At 40.7% G+C, this 17366-nt stretch overlaps 1 protein-coding gene across 1 annotated transcript; it reads right to left on the reverse strand.

Moving 5' to 3' along the window:
• Positions 1-11: 11 nt before the first annotated feature.
• Positions 12-3634, reverse strand: LOC143530176 (F-box/kelch-repeat protein At1g16250-like). Its single transcript, XM_077025814.1, has 2 exons — positions 3009-3634; positions 12-663 (listed from the first exon to the last, which is right to left on the reverse strand). The coding sequence occupies exons 1-2, from the start codon at positions 3551-3553 to the stop codon at positions 93-95; spliced, it is 1116 nt and encodes a 371-aa protein (XP_076881929.1). The 5' UTR covers positions 3554-3634; the 3' UTR covers positions 12-92.
• Between the last annotated feature and the right edge of the window lie 13732 nt (positions 3635-17366).

Below are 17366 nucleotides of genomic sequence, written 5' to 3' on the forward strand. Positions count from 1 at the left end.
TATCATGTCTTTTATTGTAGTCTATTATACTTTTATTCTTATGATCACATAGATATTTCCAAAACACAATATTATTACATGATGATGCCTCATTAGTCACGCCTTTTGTGAACAACACAATGACAAGCAAGCACTTTTTCACCATCTTCAATCTTTGGCTCAAAACTAGTCCAACCACCTCCGTGTCCCACGGTGTTGAACACGTGCACTTCCGACTTGAATGAGGATGTCTCACCAATCATTCGATATCCAGCGAAAAAGTATAGGCGCTTCCCGATTGGGGCAATAGTAAGGTACAACTGTTCCATCAATGGCCGCTCTGGTGATGTCACATCAAGCATGGAAGTCGGGGACGAGAGTGATGACCCATCAACGACATTCCACATATTGAGATCTCGATCATATTTCTCAATGAACCCTTTCCACCGTTTGTAGCAGTCTCCACAGCTGAAAAGCTTCCCTCCAACTACCACAATTTGGTTTGGAGGGACATCTAGTTCCCACATTCGTGGCAAAAATTGCCACGTGTCTGTTAGAGTATCGTACACTTCAGCTGAGCTTCTTGCCATCGTAAATGGTCCTTGGGTGTCAGTGGGCCCGTGGTTAACAAAGCCACCGACTACATAGAACCGACCTTGCCAACTCACACCAACGCAGCTGTGCCTATTAGAAAAAAAAACATATTATTTTGAGATAATTACAATAAAACTTAACTAATGTATTACACCCTAACTAATATATTCTATCTAAGGTGGAGGTAAAGGATTTTGTCCCATCCTTCTCATCCCTAAACTCTATCTCGTCCTATATTAGTGTCAGAAATGCATATTTCTCATCCCTTTAATCCCCAAACTATTTCTTAAAAAAATAAGTTAAAATAAATAAAAACTAATATAAGAAATGACACTAACTTTAAAAATATAAAGCTTATAAAATATATAAATAACATTTAAGTGTTTAAAAAATATTACAAAACAATATCACAATAAAAACAATAAAAAGTAACATTTCATTGTCATTCCTAACGTTGTTTTATTTCACGATTTTATATGAAAATTTCAAAAATATAAGTTTGTATATATAGAGATGGGTATCCATATTAAAAGGTTATATTTAAGGGACATTTATATATATCCCCTTTTTAAGTTCACTTATTACATATTTACCCAACACTTAAAATTAATTACATATTTTCTCTTCTTAAACCACATATATTACATATTTATCCATTTCATTAAAATTAACTAATTAAATGACTAAAATACCCTCACTCACAAATAAAAAAATATAGAATATAATTTTGATACCATTAAATAGTTTTAACTTTTTTTTTGTTTTTCTCTCTTATTTGGTTTTCTAAATGTTTAATATTCTTTATTATTAATCTTTGAAACAAATTTATATATCATGTTAAAAAAACATTTCTTCTGTAAGACTAATCAAGTCATCATCAACACTTTTAGAATAGTGTTTTAAAAACCGGTACATACCGGCCGGTTGAACCGGTTATACCGGATTTTCGTAAGGCCACAGGTATTTAGAGCATGGTATTTTTAGGCGGTCTGTTAAAACATCGTACCGCCGGTTTTTTTAAAAAAATACCGGTTTTAAATCCAAAAGATTTTTGATATTTCTTGCAACCCATATTTTTTAAAACTGGCTTTAACATAGTTGACAAAGTTGAAACGAGTAAACATGGTAAACGACTATTTGTTAATCAACCAATTTTGTATCATGCAAATCCAATGTTGGTTTATTTATATCTTTGTAATTGACTAATTTCGTATAAAAAAGTGCAAACTTTCTATCTGACTCGACCATTGTTTATGTGTGTATTTGGTTCAAATGTGATGTTTATTAATGTACTTTTGGGTTATTTTTTGAGTTGAAATTGTATTTATATAGTATTACAATGTAAATTATTCAACCCGGTTGAACCTCTCGGTACATTCCGGTTCAACCGGTTGTAGCATTTTTAAACTAAATCCGGTACGAGTAAAATACCGGTTTTTAAAACATTGTTTAGAATAGTTTCTTAACCCACCACCGTAAGCCACAACCTCCAAAGAATACAGCTACCCAAAGTTCTTCGCGGAAAACCGCCGTAAGACTTGGGTGCAGCCAACGATGGTAGAATTCATTTTTGGTGGTTGGCCCACTCCGCCATGAGTACCTCACAACCCTTATGTACGTGGACTTGGTACGTCAGTGTAATGGTCGACGACGGTGGGATGACCGATGATTTTCAGATCTGAACATTATCCTATGTGGAGGGCGTTAGTGATGGTGGAGACATGGTGGAGGTGGCGGTGGTTCCGGCATGCCAGAATACAGAAGCCCCAATTTAGGTTTGAGATGGCGGTGGTTTCCGGCAAGGTGAAATAGTTATCTGATTCTCAATTTCATTTGGCTAGTGGGCATTGTAAAGTAAATAAGCGTAAACCGGTAACTTGATATCAAATGGGGAAATATGTAATTTATAGTTTTAATCAGGGAAAATATGTAAAAACCCCTATTTTAAAAAAAAATAACCATCTTACGGCTATATTAACAGTCAAAATAGTCGTTGTTTGTGGGGATGGTCTTCTAGATGTGTGTAGTGGTAAGAAACATGAGTTTTTCAATGAAGACTCAAGTTCAATCCTCACTCATAACATTTTGGAGAGGACATGGGTGGCTCAATGAAGGAAGACTGAGATCTTTGTGATCTCTAGTTCGATCCTAAGGGTGTCCGGGCTTTACCACTAGTGGGCCTTCAGATGGGTGGGTTTTCTCGGGAACTAAAGATAACTTGGAAACGCTTAAGGGCTCTGTACGGCTAGGTTGGCCAGCTGGCGGTGACCTTTTTCTGTTGAGTTACCCAGTACGGAGTACCTAGGCATTCTATGTTTGTTGGCCGTTCAATAAAAAACGATGGCACCCCCACTCGGGATGTTGGAGTTCCATCGATCCCACATCACCCTCCCACCCCTTTCAGCTTTCTCTCGTTCCCCCTACCCTAATAGTACCTGGATGTTGTCATGTTTGGCAATAACTTCCACTCGTCGAGAGCTGGATCATACACTTCAGCCGAAGACACACCTCTGACACTGTCGGTTGTGCATCTCCCTCCAGCGACATAAATCTTGCCACAACTAACCGCACATGCAAAGTCAAATTGGGGTTCTTTAAGTGGTGCGCATTCAGACCAAGTGTCATCTCGGATACTATAACGTAGAACAGACTGATGGACATGTAGGTCATCTTTGATCACATGATCATCAAACTCATGGCTTTCGAGTATCTTGTTACAATAACATATCCCACCAATGATGTAAATGAAGTCACCCACAATGGCCATTTGATAGCCTTTCAAAACCTGATTCTTGGCTAGTGGTATTGAGGTGACTCGATGCCCTTTGTGTGTTGTTGGGTTGTAGCATTCGATCCAGTTCGACTCAGTCACGTCGGGTGATGGAGTTTTGGCTGAAAAAGAGGCGTAAACACGATATAATTGGGGTGAATCTTCATCTTCTTGGAGTGGTACTTGAGAAGATGAAGCTATGGAGCCCATATGGGATTGAAGTGTTTGGGGGGAGTGGCTGATTATAGACTAGAAATCTTATCAGGTTGAGGAAGTGAAAAACTAATCTTGAAGTGACTTATATAATAAACTAAGGAAATAAATTAACGATATAATCTATATAAAATATTGGTCTTTTATTGTAATGATTTCTTTTAAGACCTTTTTTATATAACAATATATGTCTTCTATGGCCTTGGTCGTTATTATTGTTGTTTTGGACATCTTTTATATCAATTGCATTGAGTTTTACAAAGTTAGAGGTTTCCTATGTAATTTAACCAAGATTCAAATAAGAATTAGTAAATAATCATAAACAAAAACAAATACAAATACTTTTTAATTTCTATGATCTCCATCACACGTGTTAGATTTTTACATAATCAGACAATATGAAATATATGGATTGGATTATGTAGTGAATCTCTATGCAATTTGCTTTGTTATTGATGTTTGATTCTACTCTATGTTTTAGAATGAAGACCAAGAACGTTGTACTATGTTGCAAGATACTTGGGAAATACAAGGACGATGTAAAATGGTCAAATCACCATCTTTAGAGTTGTGGCTTTCCTCTAGACTACTTTTTGTTTTGTTACCTCATCGAAATAGATTTATTTATAAACCATCTAACTTACTTGGGGTGTTACGGATAGAGTGCTATTATCTATTATTAAATTGGTTCTATTTGTCTGCTTTGAACCTTAACTTTTAAGGAATAGATAAAACCTGATTGTTTATCACAACATGGTTCTATTTCTTTTCGAATAATCCAATATTATTAGGAACTGATACACCACCTTGATGTCTCCTAAAAAGATTACACATATACATAAATTAATAATTAATACTGAATAGAGGCGGCTTACCGTTTTCCTGGTAATCCGTTGGTGATAATCCTTTTCCCGAGTTATGGTATCTATTGGTTATCGGGGATGGGTTACCCTATTTTAATTCTCCATTTTTAAAATTTTGATACTTTCTTTTTTATATTTGACTGGATTTTGTTGGTGATCTACTGATCTATCGGTGATTCCCATTCATTTGGTAGTGTCATTGATTTTTAAGCTTTTCGCATAGATACTTTTATGAATGTTTTCCCAAACCATTATTTATCTGTTAGACCAATTAGGAGGAAGCCGACTCCAAATAGGAGTGAGTAGCGCAAAGCGTTCAGCCATCATTGTCCTATAACGTCCATAACCAATCTTCAAAAAAAGTATTGTATGCGTGTGGTTAAAGTGTATCTCATCAAATTCATATCATATCATATTCCCAGATGCTTTGAGGCATCAATTTCCGAAGCAATACTGTAAGATGGTAAAAGACTGATTATATTATATTCAATGGGGGCTAAAAAAATATGATAGTGGGGTTGGTCCATAAACAAAGAAAACAAATGTAGAATTAAAATGAGCAATTCACGTAATTAGGTTTTGACAGCAGGGGTTTAGAATGAAAAAATAAATAAACGAGTTTGATTGTTACTGCATCGTTCTCATTCTCTATGCGCATCACAACAGGTTACTATTCCAAGGTTGAGATCGATGATGGGCGGAAACGAAGATAGAAGGTTGGCGGGCAATGGCTTCAATAGGAAAAACTAGCAGGACCTAAATGAACTTTATTAGAACTGGAAATAGGAAAAACTAGTAGAACAAACTAAAAGGAAAAAAAAAACAAACAAAAATTAAGATAGGACTGTCACACCCGGCCCTGAACGGCGGAAACAGCCGGGCGCGCGCGAGTGGGGATTGATAAATAAGCACGGGCCATTGCAAACATTCAAAGTAAGATTTTTCATTGCGCATGAAATGTTTAATACAAATACATTACATTGTTTAAAAATTACATAAAAACATCCAAGTATAAAAACTGTTGAAGATTTCCACGCCATATCCCCTTGCGCGGCGGGAACAACCACGCGCATCGAAGGGATAAGAACTAAAATCTCCCAAAAAGCTAGTTTTAGATGTTCAGCGTGAGGTGCTCTAAGTGTGACTCCATGCGCTACCTAGTTATCTCCTGAAAGACACGTAAAAACATTTGAATCAGTATAAACTGGGTGAGTTCACAAGTCTTAGTAACTTGATAAATCGTATCGCGTCATAGTCTTGATAAAAATCATTCTAAACATAATTATGATAGCATCATTGAAACACATGCTTAGTAAAACATAGTTCTGATAACATAATCTGATAAAATCGTTCCGCGGGCTACGCGCGAACATTTCTGGGAACTGTGCTCGTCTGTGTAAATGGCGCTGCCACTACGAGCGAAACAAGTAATACCGTCCCGCGGGTTACGCGTGGACACATCTGAAAAGCCGTGCTCGTCTGTGTAAGTGGCGCTGCCACTACGAGCGAATAATACCGTCCCGCGGGTTACGCGCAGACGTTGTGCCGGAAAACAAGGCGCTCGTCTGCGTAAGAGGAGCGACCTCTACGAGCGGGCTCAATCCCATAGTACTGCCCCGTGACACGCTAGGCACTCGTCTGTGTAAGAGGTGCGACCCCTACGAGTGGGTGGATCAAACCAGCAGTCCCTACCCTTCGAGTTCCAATGGTAAAGTGATCACTTACTCGAATTCTAGCGCACATACATCGAAAACCATAGATAACCGTTCGCATTGCTCATCATGAAACATAATTTAAACACATAATCGCTTGCATAGCTTGTAAGTATACCATGATAAAACATTATTTAAGTACGTGTCCCTCGCCCCGAAAACAGTTTAAAAACAGTGAAAACAGTGAAAATAGGGGCTGTGAGACTCACCTGTGGTTCTTGTTAAGGGATTAATCGAGATTCGGGTTTTCTTGATGTTGGCCTCGGAATTGAAGGTCTAGTAACAGGATCGGAAACGAAAACAACGGATGCTTGGGAGATGATTAGTGCAAGTTGCAGTTTTTAAGAGAGAAGTTTGAAGTGTGTTTTGGGTGATAATTTAGGTTACATATTTATAGGCAAACTCAAGGGAACACAATCCCTTGCTTTAGGGGATTGTAATCTTTTCATATCTAGGTGTAATGATGATAAAGTATGGAAATTATTATTATTTATTTAAAAGTGGAGTAGTGGATAAAAGATCTTGATTTGATTTGGACAGGACATGCAGGTCTGTGGTTGGTGGGAGTAGGGTGGCTGACAGTTGACTTTTCATGTTACAGTGTGCTTTTTCAGGTACTTTTGTCAGTGTACAGTAAAAAAAAGTGGAAAATCTCTGAAACACGCTACTGTTTCCTTTTGGGCGGGAGTAATCTCCTTACATCTGGAGAATAGACTAAGTGTTCTGCGCGTATCACTTTGTGCGCATAGCTTTCTGCGTGAAGGACATTTCTTTGCTGCGGGTAGGTGCGTAACCTTCTCGCAGTCAGGGACATTGAGTTTCATTTGTAGATTCTCCAGGTGGTCTTGGTATTTCAACATAGTGATCAGTCATGTTGAAGTCAATTCCATCTTGGAGCTTCAGACAAACTAGTTCTCAATGTTCCCGCCATGCGGGGAGGTTAGTTCCCCTTCCGCACGCGCATAAACGATTTGGGATGCACCCGCCTTAGCATCATGCGAGACGGTCAACCCATTAGACAACATTAAGTTATAGAAACATAAAACCAATACACTCGCGCATGGCGCATATAACATATGCCCACGCAGGTTCTTAACATGGTGCGCTCGCGCAGGGTGCACATAACAAATACCCGTGCCGATTCTAACATAGCGCGCTCGCGCAGGGCGCACATAACATGCCCGCGTTGACTAATATGGCGCGCTCGCGCAGGGCGCACATAACGTGCCCGCGCTGATTCTAACATAGCGCGCTTAATATTTACAATCACCTAATTATTAGGTTGATTACTTAGTTTATAGGATTGGGAAATTACCAGGTGTCACATTCTCCCCCTGTTAAGAGAATTTCGTCCCGAAATTTAGGAGACGTCGCTGGCAGAAGCCATGCTCTGAAAGAGGTGTGGGTAATTCTGGCGCATTTGATCTTCTCTTTCCCAAGTAAATTCAGGCCCACGCCTTGAGTTCCATTGAACCTTTACTAACTTGATTTTGCTTCTGCGTAACTTTTGTTCTTTCCAATCGGTCACTGCTATAGGTTCCTCTACGAAGTGCAGTTGTCTGTCGATGTGCATCTCTTCTAACGGTAAAATCAACGTTTCGTCAGATAAACACTTTTTGAGGTTGGACACATGAAACGTAGCATGAACTCCACTGAGTTCAGCGGGTAAACGGAGTTTATAAGCAACCGGACCGATCCTTTCCAGGATCTCAAATGGTCCGATGTAGCGCGGATTCAACTTTCCTCGCTTGCCGAAACGGGGGACTCCTTTCCATGGAGAGACTTTCAAAAGTACTTTATCCCCTACTTGAAACTCCAATGGTTTCCTTCGCACATCTGCGTAGCTCTTCTGTCTGTCGCGCGCTGTCTTAAGGCGATCCCTTATCTGAAAAATCTTGTCTGTTGTTTCTTGGATCAATTCTGGACCAGTCATTTGCTTGTCACCCACTTCAGCCCAGCACAGTGGGGATCTACACTTGCGCCCATACAAAGCTTCAAACGGCGCAGCCTTGATGCTTGTGTGATAACTGTTGTTGTAAGAAAATTCAACCAATGGGAGATGAGTATCCCAGCTACCACCGAAATCGATTGCGCACGCGCGCAGCATATCTTCCAATGTCTGGATTGTTCGCTCGCTTTGCCCATCCGTTTGGGGATGATAAGCCGTACTCATGTCCAGACGAGTACCTAAAGCCCCTTGTAACGATCTCCAAAACCTTGAGGTGAACCGACTATCTCTATCAGAAATGATGGACACTGGGACTCCATGTTTTGAAACTACTTCTCGAATATACAATCAGGCTAACTTTTCCATCTTATCGGTTTCCTTGATCGGCAGGAAGTGCGCTGACTTAGTTAGCCGATCTACGATAACCCAGATTGTGTTGTAACCCCCAGGTGTCCTTGGCAGTTTGGTGATGAAGTCCATAGAGATTTGTTCCCATTTCCACATGGGAATTTCTGGCTGCTGAAGCAACCCCGACGGTTTCTGGTATTCAGCCTTTACCTTCGAACACGTCAGGCACTTACTGACATACGTCGCGATGGCTCCTTTAAGATTGGGCCACCAATACAGCGCTTTAACATCTTGGTACATCTTGTCTGCGCCAGGATGTATGGAATACCGTGTCTTGTGAGCCTCGTTTAATACTTGCTCGCGCAATCCTCCCTTGAGAGGGACCCATATGCGGTTAGCGAAATATAGATTGCCGTTCTCTTTAAGTTCCAAGCTCTTAATCATTCCCCCAAGGGATTCGTTTTTAACAAACTCTGGTTTCAAGGCTTCTTGTTGAGCGTCTCGGATGCGGGTAGAGAGATCTGCGCGAATGGTCAACCTTAGAGCCTTGACTCGTAGGGTTTTTATTCGCTCCTTCCTACTTAGCGCATCTGCTACCACATTCGCCTTTCCAGGGTGGTACTTTATTTCACAATCATAATCATTCAACAATTCAACCCATCTTCGTTGCCTCATGTTTAAATCCTTTTGATCAAATATATGCTGAAGGCTCTTGTGATCCGTAAAGATTATACACTTCGTACCATAGAGGTAATGGCGCCAAATCTTTAGCGCGAAGACAACCGCTCCAAGTTCCAGATCATGCGTTGTGTAGTTCTTTTCATTGGTCTTGAGTTGGCGCGAGGCATACGCTATGACTTTGTCTCGCTGCATAAGGACACATCCAAGTCCCTGATGTGAAGCGTCGCAGTAAACGACGATGTCATCCGTCCCCTCGGGCAGAGACAAAATTGGTGCACTACATAACTTCTGTTTCAACATTTGAAACGCTGCTTCCTGATTTTCGCCCCAAACAAACTTCTTGTCTTTCTGAGTTAGCGCGGTCAGAGGTAGATCTATCTTGGAGAAGTTCTCAATGAAGCGTCGATAGTAGCCAGCTAGTCCTAGGAATTGCCTCACCTCAGTTGGGGTTTTTGGCGCTTCCCAGTTTTCGATGGCCTTGACTTTGGAAGGATCAACGTGTATTCCTTTCTCGTTTACAACGTGACCGAGAAAGTGAACTTCTCTAAGCCAAAACTCGCACTTGAAAAACTTCGCATACAACTTTTCTTTCCTCAACAATTCCAAAATCAATCTCAGGTGTTGCTGATGCTCGGCCTTGGTCCGAGAATAAATCAGAATATCATCTATAAATACAATCACAAACTTGTCCAAGTATGGTTTGCACACGCGGTTCATCAGATCCATGAATACAGCCGGCGCATTAGTTAGCCCGAAAGGCATCACTAAGAACTCATAATGGCCGTATCTAGTTCGGAAGGCTGTTTTCGACACATCTTCCTCATGGACCCTAAGTTGGTGGTATCCGGACCGTAGATCTATCTTCGAATAATAACTGGATCCTTGCAACTGGTCAAATAAGTCGTCAATCCTCGGTAAGGGGTACCGATTTTTGACTGTCAGCTTATTCAGCTCCCTGTAGTCAATACACATTCTGAACGAACCATCCTTCTTCTTAACAAACAGTACTGGAGCTCCCCAAGGTGAAAAGCTTGGGCGTATGAAACCCTTATCCAATAGTTCCTGTAACTGATTGGATAGCTCTTGCATCTCAGATGGAGCTAGTCGATAAGGCGCTCGAGCTACTGGCGCAGCTCCTGGGACTAAATCAATGCGAAATTCGACTTGTTGCGACGGCGGTAATCCGGGCAAATCTTCAGGAAAAACTTCTGGGAATTCGCGCACTACTGGTAAGTCTTCAATTCTTCGCTCATCTCCTTTCTTCTCTACTACATGCGCCAGGAAGGCGTAGCACCCTTTCCTTAGGCACTTGCGCGCCTTTAGGCACGAAATCAGTTTCGTCGCAACTCCCCTTCTTTCCCCTTGAATCACCAAGGTTTCTCTGTTCAACAGTGGGACCCGAACCTGCTTCTCATGGCAAATAACTTCCGCGTGGTTCTCGACTAACCAATCCATACCTATCACAATGTCAAAACTTCCCAAGTCTATTGGCAACAAGTTAATATTGAACCCGTGACCTCCCATGACTATTACACATTGCTCAGTTCTTTCATTCGCGCATAACTGCCTACCATTGGCTAGTTCTATAGTATAAGGTGTGTCTAGCCTACTGGTTGCTAGGCCTAGGGAGTCTTTAAACTCAGCGGATATAAAACTTAGGTCAGCGCCAGTATCAAATAAGACAGATGCAAAATGGCCGTTAAGCAAAAACGTACCGGTTACCACATTCGGCTCTTCTTTAGCTTCGCCTGCGCCGATCACAAAAGCTCTCCCGCGAGCTTGGTTTCCCTTTTGTGGGCAATCCCGACTGAAATGCCCTGGTTTCCCGCATGCGTAGCAGTTATCACTGGCTCCAGCTTCCTTAGCACGGCAATTCACCGTCTTGTGCCCTGGCCTGTTACATTTGGCGCACATGACGCTCGCGCATTCACCCTCGTGGTGAAACTTGCATTTGTTGCACCATGGGTAAGGCCCACTGTATCCTTTCCTTGTTGGCTCCGCGGCTTGGATCGCGTAAACCCTTGCGCTTTCTTGCTTCTTGAATGGTGGCTGCTTGGAGTCGGACCCTCGGTGGTGAGAGTTCCATTTCCTCTTGAAGTCAGAGGTTCGCTGTTCGTTCCCGCGCGTAGTCAACATACCCGCACGGACCGTATCCCTTGTAAGGGTGATGGCCCGCGCTACCGCCTCATCAAAGGTTGGAGGCGCTGCGGCGTTGAGCGGAACCCTAACAACAGGAGGTAACCCAAAGATATACCTCTCGATCTTCTTTTCCTCCGTGTTTGCCATGTCTGGCACCAACTGGCAAAGCTCGTTGAACCGGTTGTTGTAGGAGTCGATATCCGTTCCTACCATGGTGTGGTTCCAGAATTCCTGTTGCAGACTCTGAATTTCTGCGCGAGAGCAGAACTTTCTCATCAACATTTCCTTCAGTTCCTCCCAGGTCTTGTGAAGAGCAACTTCTCGCCCCAAGGTCTTCACTTGAAGCTTCCACCAAGACGAAGCTGCTTCCTGGAACATGCAGGTCGCGTAAAGGACCTTCTGGTTCTCACTACATCCGCTAATGGAGAGAACTGTCTCCATCTTGTCAATCCAGTTGTAGAGCCCAATGGCCCCTTCGGTACCCTTGAATGGCCAAGGCTTACAGGCCATAAATGTCTTGTAGGAGCATCCTTTGTCCAAAGCTCCTGATTCGGGTTCTGGGGTCTCGTTCTCCTGACGACCCTGACTAGATTCGGCCTTGCTGGCCTCATGTGTAGCGATCGCTTGCGTGATTATTTCCGCGAGTTCCTCGGGTGTCATGGTAATTCCCTTGGCTCTAGTTGGAGGCATTCTCGCTTTAAAAGAGAAAATATATCAATCTTAGAGCATGTATTCTGAGCACATAATGTTATCATTATTTACTAGACACTGTGTGACCCGTGTTCCTAAGTGTGTGTATAGTTTCTTTTGAAAATATTTTCTTTGAAAAATATTTCATGCGATTTCCCCCAACGGTTATAGTCTAGGTTAAAACTTCTTTTCCTAGTTCGCTATAACCAGTGCTCTGATACCAATCTGTCACACCCGGCCCTGAACGGCGGAAACAGCCGGGCGCGCGCGAGTGGGGATTGATAAATAAGCACGGGCCATTGCAAACATTCAAAGTAAGATTTTTCATTGCGCATGAAATGTTTAATACAAATACATTACATTGTTTAAAAATTACATAAAAACATCCAAGTATAAAAACTGTTGAAGATTTCCACGCCATATCCCCTTGCGCGGCGGGAACAACCACGCGCATCGAAGGGATAAGAACTAAAATCTCCCAAAAAGCTAGTTTTAGATGTTCAGCGTGAGGTGCTCTAAGTGTGACTCCATGCGCTACCTAGTTATCTCCTGAAAGACACGTAAAAACATTTGAATCAGTATAAACTGGGTGAGTTCACAAGTCTTAGTAACTTGATAAATCGTATCGCGTCATAGTCTTGATAAAAATCATTCTAAACATAATTATGATAGCATCATTGAAACACATGCTTAGTAAAACATAGTTCTGATAACATAATCTGATAAAATCGTTCCGCGGGCTACGCGCGAACATTTCTGGGAACTGTGCTCGTCTGTGTAAGTGGCGCTGCCACTACGAGCGAAACAAGTAATACCGTCCCGCGGGTTACGCGTGGACACATCTGAAAAGCCGTGCTCGTCTGTGTAAGTGGCGCTGCCACTACGAGCGAATAATACCGTCCCGCGGGTTACGCGCAGACGTTGTGCCGGAAAACAAGGCGCTCGTCTGCGTAAGAGGAGCGACCTCTACGAGCGGGCTCAATCCCATAGTACTGCCCCGTGACACGCTAGGCACTCGTCTGTGTAAGAGGTGCGACCCCTACGAGTGGGTGGATCAAACCAGCAGTACCTACCCTTCGAGTTCCAATGGTAAAGTGATCACTTACTCGAATTCTAGCGCACATACATCGAAAACCATAGATAACCGTTCGCATTGCTCATCATGAAAAATAATTTAAACACATAATCGCTTGCATAGCTTGTAAGTATACCATGATAAAACATTATTTAAGTACGTGTCCCTCGCCCCGAAAACAGTTTAAAAACAGTGAAAACAGTGAAAATAGGGGCTGTGAGACTCACCTGTGGTTCTTGTTAAGGGATTAATCGAGATTCGGGTTTTCTTGGTGTTGGCCTCGGAATTGAAGGTCTAGTAACAGGATCGGAAACGAAAACAACGGATGCTTGGGAGATGATTAGTGCAAGTTGCAGTTTTTAAGAGAGAAGTTTGAAGTGTGTTTTGGGTGATAATTTAGGTTACATATTTATAGGCAAACTCAAGGGAACACAATCCCTTGCTTTAGGGGATTGTAATCTTTTCATATCTAGGTGTAATGATGATAAAGTATGGAAATTATTATTATTTATTTAAAAGTGGAGTAGTGGATAAAAGATCTTGATTTGATTTGGACAGGACATGCAGGTCTGTGGTTGGTGGGAGTAGGGTGGCTGACAGTTGACTTTTCATGTTACAGTGTGCTTTTTCAGGTACTTTTGTCAGTGTACAGTAAAAAAAAGTGGAAAATCTCTGAAACACGCTACTGTTTCCTTTTGGGCGGGAGTAATCTCCTTACATCTGGAGAATAGACTAAGTGTTCTGCGCGTATCACTTTGTGCGCATAGCTTTCTGCGTGAAGGACATTTCTTTGCTGCGGGTAGGTGCGTAACCTTCTCGCAGTCAGGGACATTGAGTTTCATTTGTAGATTCTCCAGGTGGTCTTGGTATTTCAACATAGTGATCAGTCATGTTGAAGTCAATTCCATCTTGGAGCTTCAGACAAACTAGTTCTCAATGTTCCCGCCATGCGGGGAGGTTAGTTCCCCTTCCGCGCGCGCATAAACGATTTGGGATGCACCCGCCTTAGCATCATGCGAGACGGTCAACCCATTAGACAACATTAAGTTATAGAAACATAAAACCAATACACTCGCGCATGGCGCATATAACATATGCCCACGCAGGTTCTTAACATGGTGCGCTCGCGCAGGGTGCACATAACAAATACCCGTGCCGATTCTAACATAGCGCGCTCGCGCAGGGCGCACATAACATGCCCGCGCTGACTAATATGGCGCGCTTGAGCAGGGCGCACATAACGTGCCCGCGCTGATTCTAACATAGCGCGCTTAATATTTACAATCACCTAATTATTAGGTTGATTACTTAGTTTATAGGATTGGTTATCGGGGATGGGTTACCCTATTTTAATTCTCCATTTTTAAAATTTTGATACTTTCTTTTTTATATTTGACTGGATTTTGTTGGTGATCTACTGATCTATCGGTGATTCCCATTCATTTGGTAGTGTCATTGATTTTTAAGCTTTTCGCATAGATACTTTTATGAATGTTTTCCCAAACCATTATTTATCTGTTAGACCAACTAGGAGGAAGCCGACTCCAAATAGGAGTGAGTAGCGCAAAGCGTTCAGCCATCATTGTCCTATAACGTCCATAACCAATCTTCAAAAAAAGTATTGTATGCGTGTGGTTAAAGTGTATCTCATCAAATTCATATCATATCATATTCCCACATGCTTTGAGGCATCAATTTCCGAAGCAATACTGTAAGATGGTAAAAGACTGATTATATTATATTCAATGGGGGCTAAAAAAATATGATAGTGGGGTTGGTCCATAAACAAAGAAAACAAATGTAGAATTAAAATGAGCAATTCACGTAATTAGGTTTTGACAGCAGGGGTTTAGAATGAAAAAATAAATAAACGAGTTTGATTGTTACTGCATCGTTGTCATTCTCTATGCGCATCACAACAGGTTACTATTCCAAGGTTGAGATCGATGATGGGCGGAAACGAAGATAGAAGGTTGGCGGGCAATGGCTTCAATAGGAAAAACTAGCAGGACCTAAATGAACTTTATTAGAACTGGAAATAGGAAAAACTAGTAGAACAAACTAAAAGGAAAAAAAAAACAAACAAAAATTAAGATAGGACCGTGGCGGCGGCATCACCGGCATGTCGCCCTGTTTAGCGTTTGAACCTAGTGGCAACAACTAGTGTTTGTATCTGTGAGGAAGAAGAGAATGACAGAGGTCTAGAACTCTTTAGGTGGTGTTTGTTTTTTGTCTGAAGATCTTCCTGTCCTCTTATGTCTGCGCTGCACAGACCACGTGCAGACCTTTAGGCTTGCAGACTGTTTGTTTTTCTGAAGACATTTCATTAAAAAACGTCTTCGCGCCCTCTTATCCTAGAAGACATGGACCTTCCTCTTCTCACATATTCTAACCTCTTCCATCTTTTTCGTTCATCAGCTCTCTCAAACCCTAGACAACCCCTTCTTCAACCCTCAACTCCCGTCACCCCCCTCCACCTCCGATTCCGCCGCCACCACAAAGCTCCACGCCGCCGCCGCCGCCGTCCTCCACCTCCGATTCCGCCGCCACCACAAACCTCCCATGTTGCCCCTTCGCCGGAAGTCAATTTGTCATTCTTTGAGAGAAAACTATATTTTAGAGTAAACCAGTTGTAACTTTTAAGCACTATATAGTTTTCATATTTATAAACTGATTTTATGATAAGACCAATTGATGGGTGTTAGATAACTTCAATTGTAATGAAGAGGTGTTAAATAATGTTCTTAAAGGTGAATTTGGTCAAAGAATAATCAATATCAAATTAGTTGGATTCTATGACACACCAGGTGTTTGCTAAAATGCCTAAGTGAAAGGTTATATATATTTTGATGAAATTTGTGGAGCTTAATCTGAACAAGTTTATTCCATTGTAAAAGTATATGATTTATAGTAAAAACCTAGTATTATTTTGACTTAGGAAAAATTTACGCTTTGGTTAGGGATTGGATTAAAAGTGGAAGATCAAGTGCTCGGACTTGGCTATCAACACACATCTAAACTTTAATTGTCTATTTTTGATATTTTTTTAATAATAAGTTCTGAGTACGTGCTGTCTTTAATTAGAAGATAAGTTGTTTTAAAAGTTAAACGTTGTGTTGGGTTAATAGAATTTAGTTTTATGCTATTGGAAGGCTATAAGTATAGCTCTTGTTTATGTTTTTGAGTAAATGAATGAATAATATAGAATTCGGTAGCTATGTCTTGTTCACTTCTTCTCTAAATTCTAAGGAGTGTTTGCCTATTACAAAAGGCTATCTATCAAGCAAGTTAGTCACACTTGTCGTAACAATCCTTATGCACAGCTCATACCAATACTTAAAGAGTCACGCTGAAACTTGGCCGCATGGAGAAATTATTTTTTACTATGTTGAGTAACAATGTTTTTTGTTTTGTAGACTGGAGTGCCAACATAATTAGTGGATCAATCATCCGGCGCCCCCAACAATTCTTATACAATTGTTTTAGTGTTTTACTATTTTCATACATCTTTATAGTAATCATATTTTAAAAGTTTAAAACTTATTTACTTTATTTTGAACTATTGCAACTAGCAAGGTGATCGAAGCAACGAAAAATTGCAACACCCAAAGAAAATAACAAGTATATGATATCTAAGTTGATATGGCATCACTAATTTGATATGTTCTTCAACCATAAGGAACCGATTCTGTTGATTTATTCTATAACTCTTGATTCGGTACTGCTTTTGTGTTAAATGGTTTATCATTTCAAACCAGGGGCGGACCTAAGGTTCGACTACGGGGGTCGGCCGTATCCTGTGAGAAAAAAATAATTAGTGTTATATATACGGAAAAATCTTGACCGACCCCTGTGAAATACTGAAAAAAGGAGAAAAGATGGAACTGAGAAAAAGAATAAAGCCGGAAAATTTTCCGCGAGTTTTGAGATGCAGAGGGAATGGATAAGTGAAAGGGGAGAAAGAAGTTGAATTGAAGTTGATATTTTATTAGTTTTTTTATTTTTCTTTTTTTTTTCTATAATGAGTCAATGACCCAGTTTGCACACATTTCTTTACATCTTTCTTTCTTTTTCAATTTTTTATTTTCAGTAATAAATAACACATATTAAAATTACATAAACTTAAGTTATTAAATTTTGTTTTAACCAAGTTATCGTATATTTCCTTTTCTGATTAACTATTTTTTTTTACTTTATTTAGTTTTCTTATTATTTAATCCTTTTATTTTACACAGCAGTATTATATTTTATATATATAGTAAAGGTTTTTGGCTTTTGCGGTTTTGTTTCTATTAACAACATATAAAGTTTATTTCTTATTTTTATCATATACGTAAAACGGGACGTAAAATTT

Source organism: Bidens hawaiensis, unplaced genomic scaffold, assembly GCF_021521415.1.
Source record: "Bidens hawaiensis isolate Kalapana, Puna unplaced genomic scaffold, B.hawaiensis_p1.1 tig00000055_1, whole genome shotgun sequence".
NCBI classification, from domain to species: Eukaryota; Viridiplantae; Streptophyta; class Magnoliopsida; order Asterales; family Asteraceae; genus Bidens; species Bidens hawaiensis.

Coding starts and splice junctions, on each gene's coding strand:
- LOC143530176 (XM_077025814.1), bottom strand. CDS start 3,553: ATGGGCTCCATAGCTTCATCTTCTCAAGTACCACTCCAAGAAGATGAA. Junction 664..3,008: donor CCAAACATGACAACATCCAG/GTACTATTAGGG, acceptor TTTTTCTAATAG/GCACAGCTGCGTTGGTGTGA.